The following is a 3,055-nucleotide window of genomic DNA, read 5'->3' as shown; positions in this document are numbered from 1 at the left end:
TCAAGATTTCTCCAGCACTAACTGATACAAAGCACAATGAGATGGCACATTTAGAGGCAGCAGCTATGGACCCAGAAAAGGGTGATGAGATGAGTTTGTTTCATGTGACTAAATCAGTGGCAAACATAATTTTCTTTTTTCTTTCAAGGAGGCAGGAGAGCAAATAAGTGGTCACCTCGACATAAGGGGAACATGATCCATTCTGTAAGCAGTTAGGGCAAAGATAGAACAAGAATTTGGTTTCAGATCTAGGTCTCACCATCTTAATTTTTGTTTGGTCACATCTGATGGGAAAAAGAAAAACATTATGTTGCTCAAAGATACTTTAGGCTGAAACCCTGAGCCACACTTTTTTGGCCAACTTCTGGAATCACCTTTCTAATTTGGCTGGTATTTTGGACAGAGCAATGAGGCTCCCAGAGTGGGTCTCTTTCTGGGCCCTGGCTCTCAGTAAGGCAGGGCCCTGTCCACTCCCTCCTCTGTGGAGAGGGCAGTATTCATTAGGCTGAAAAGTTAATTCCAAATGGGAGGAAGGGGTTAGACTGATGCTTCAGAACTATGGAATTATTTGGAATGTTTTACAAATGTCGCTACATCAACTACAACAAAAAAGGTAATTACAAAATGTGTACATCACAACATGCTTTTAAAGACACTTTGCATTGTGCTCACATTCCCTTAAACATTGTTCCCAAAGGTGCTCAGCCTCAAGCCCAACTGGAATTTCTAGGGAGAGGCAGAGACAGTTTGGTGAGAAAGACACATGGGTAGGGGTGGGAGAGGCAGCAAAAGGAGAAAGCAGCCTTCTAGTTAAAGATGAGCCTGTAGTTTCAAGGCCAGTTTCCGGGAGGCTGGGCCTCAGGCAGAGTCAGGTTCAGAGGGAGGAGAGCGGCAGGGTGGGACTGGGGTGCTCTACATCTCATTCAGGTCAAGCAGTCTGGTCCAGCATCCTTTGTGTACACAGGTGCTCTTCTTTGGTGCATTTCAGCTTATCTTCCAAATCATCAATTGTCTTCTCGAGCTTGGCTACCGATCTCTCAGCAAACTCAGCACAGGTCTCTCTGCCTCCTTCAGTTTATCCGTGAGAATCTTTATCTCTTCCTCGTATTTGTCTTCCTTTTGAGAGTACTTTTCCTCAACAGCACTCAGACACTTCAGTTTCTGGTCCATCAGCCTGATCTGCTCATCCATCTCCCGGCAACGGGACTCTGCCAGTTCAGCTCGTTCCTCTGTACGTTCCAAGTCCCCCTCAATGATCACCAGCTTCCTAGCCACCTCTTCATACTTCCGGTCTGCCTCTTCTGCAATGTGCTTCGCCTCTTTGAGTTGGATTTCCTGGAGTTCCATCTTTTCTTCATCATTTAAGGCTCGGTTCTCAATAACCTGCATACCGCTCTCACTCTCATCAGCAGCTTTCTCCGCTTCCTCCAGCTTTTGCAGGGCAGTGGCCAGGTGCTCCTGGGCGTGGTCCAGCTCCTTTTCAACCAGCTGGATCCTACGGTTCAAGGAGGCCACCTCAGACTCAGCCTCCTCCCGGGCCCACCTTTCCCCTTCCACTTCCCGCTGCAGGCGCTCAGCCCTCTCCTCTGCATCAACTGCTTGCTGCTGCAGAACCTGGATATGGCGCTTCACCACCTCCAAGATGGTGATCCCGGCCATGGTGCCCACCCAGCCCCTGCTCGCGCTTGGCTTCTTGCCTCCACTCGGCGCTGCAGCCGCTTCTCCTAACATCTTGGTCTTTGAAAGAACCAATGAAATTGATAACTCCCTAGCCAGACTTATCAAAAAGAAAAGAAAAAGGAGGGCAGCCCCGGTGGCTCAGTGGCTTAGCGCCATCTTCGGCCCAGGGCGTGATCCTGGAGTCCCAGGATCGAGTCCCACATCGGCCTCCCTGCATAGGGCCTGCTTCTCCCTTTGCCTGTGTCTCTGTGTCTCTCATGAATAAATAAATAGATCTTAAAACAATAAAAGAAAAAGGGCCCATGTAAATGAAATCACAAATGAAAAAGGAAACGTCACAGCAACACTACAGAAATACAAATATTCATAAAAGAACATTATGAAAAATTACACGCCAACAAACAGGACAATCTGGAAGAAATGGATAAATTCCTACAAACAACAAATTACCAACATTAAAACAGGAAGAAATAGAAAATTTAAACAGATCCATAACCAGCAAATAAAATGAAATGAGAAATCAAAAATACCCCAACTAACAAAAATCCAGGGCCAGATGGCTTCCCAGGGTTTTTCCTACAGATAATTAAGAAAGAGTTAATACCCATTCTTCTGAAACTCTTCCAAAAATAGAAATAGAAGGAAAATTTACAAACTCATTTCATAAGGCTAGGATTTCATTAATTCTGACTGTTTCTTTTGTTGTGCAAAAGCTTCTTATCTTGATGAAGTCCCAATAGTTCATTTTTGCTTTTGTTTCTCTTGCCTTCATGAATGTATCTTGCAAGAAGTTTCTGTGGCCAAGTTCAAAAAGGGTGTTGCCTGTGTTCTCCTCTAGGATTTTGATGGAATCTTGTCTCACATTTAGATCTTTCATCCATTTTGAGTTTATCTTTGTGTATGGTGCAAGAGAGTGGTCTAGTTTCATTCTTCTGCATGTGGATGTCCAATTTTCCCAGCACCACTTATTGAAGAGACTTTCTTCCAGTGGATAGTCTTTCCTCCTTTGTCAAATATTCGTTGACCATAAAGTTGAGGGTCCAGTTCTGGATTCTCTATTCTGTTCCATTGATCTATGTGTCTGTTTTTGTGCCAGTACCACACTGTCTTGATGACCACAGCTTTATAGTACAACCTGAAATCTGGCATTGTGATGCCCCCAGCTATGGTTTTCTTTTTTAATATTCCCCTGGTTATTCATGGTCTTTTCTGATTCCACACAAATCTTAAGATGATTTGTTCCAATCTCTGAAGAAAGTCCATGGTATTTTGATAGTGATTGCATTAAATGTGTAAATTGCCCTGGGTAACATTGATATCTTCACAATATTAATTCTTCTACTCCATGAGCATGGTATATTTATCCATCTCTTTG

General features: G+C 44.0%; 1 protein-coding gene across 1 annotated transcript; it reads right to left on the bottom strand.

Annotated features, from left to right (window-relative positions):
- Positions 1-313: 313 nt before the first annotated feature.
- On the bottom strand, positions 314-1,659 carry LOC491979 (tropomyosin alpha-3 chain-like). Its single transcript, XM_038586542.1, is given in 2 exon segments — positions 314-1,060; positions 1,063-1,659. Coding segments are annotated over 2 exon segments (729 nt in total). The 3' UTR covers positions 314-928.
- Positions 1,660-3,055: the final 1,396 nt, after the last annotated feature.

Source organism: Canis lupus, chromosome X (genome assembly GCF_011100685.1).
Source record: "Canis lupus familiaris isolate Mischka breed German Shepherd chromosome X, alternate assembly UU_Cfam_GSD_1.0, whole genome shotgun sequence".
Classification (NCBI taxonomy): Eukaryota; Metazoa; Chordata; class Mammalia; order Carnivora; family Canidae; genus Canis; species Canis lupus.
The sequence above is the reverse complement of the archived record's forward strand: the minus strand, read 5'-3'. Positions and strand labels throughout refer to the sequence as shown.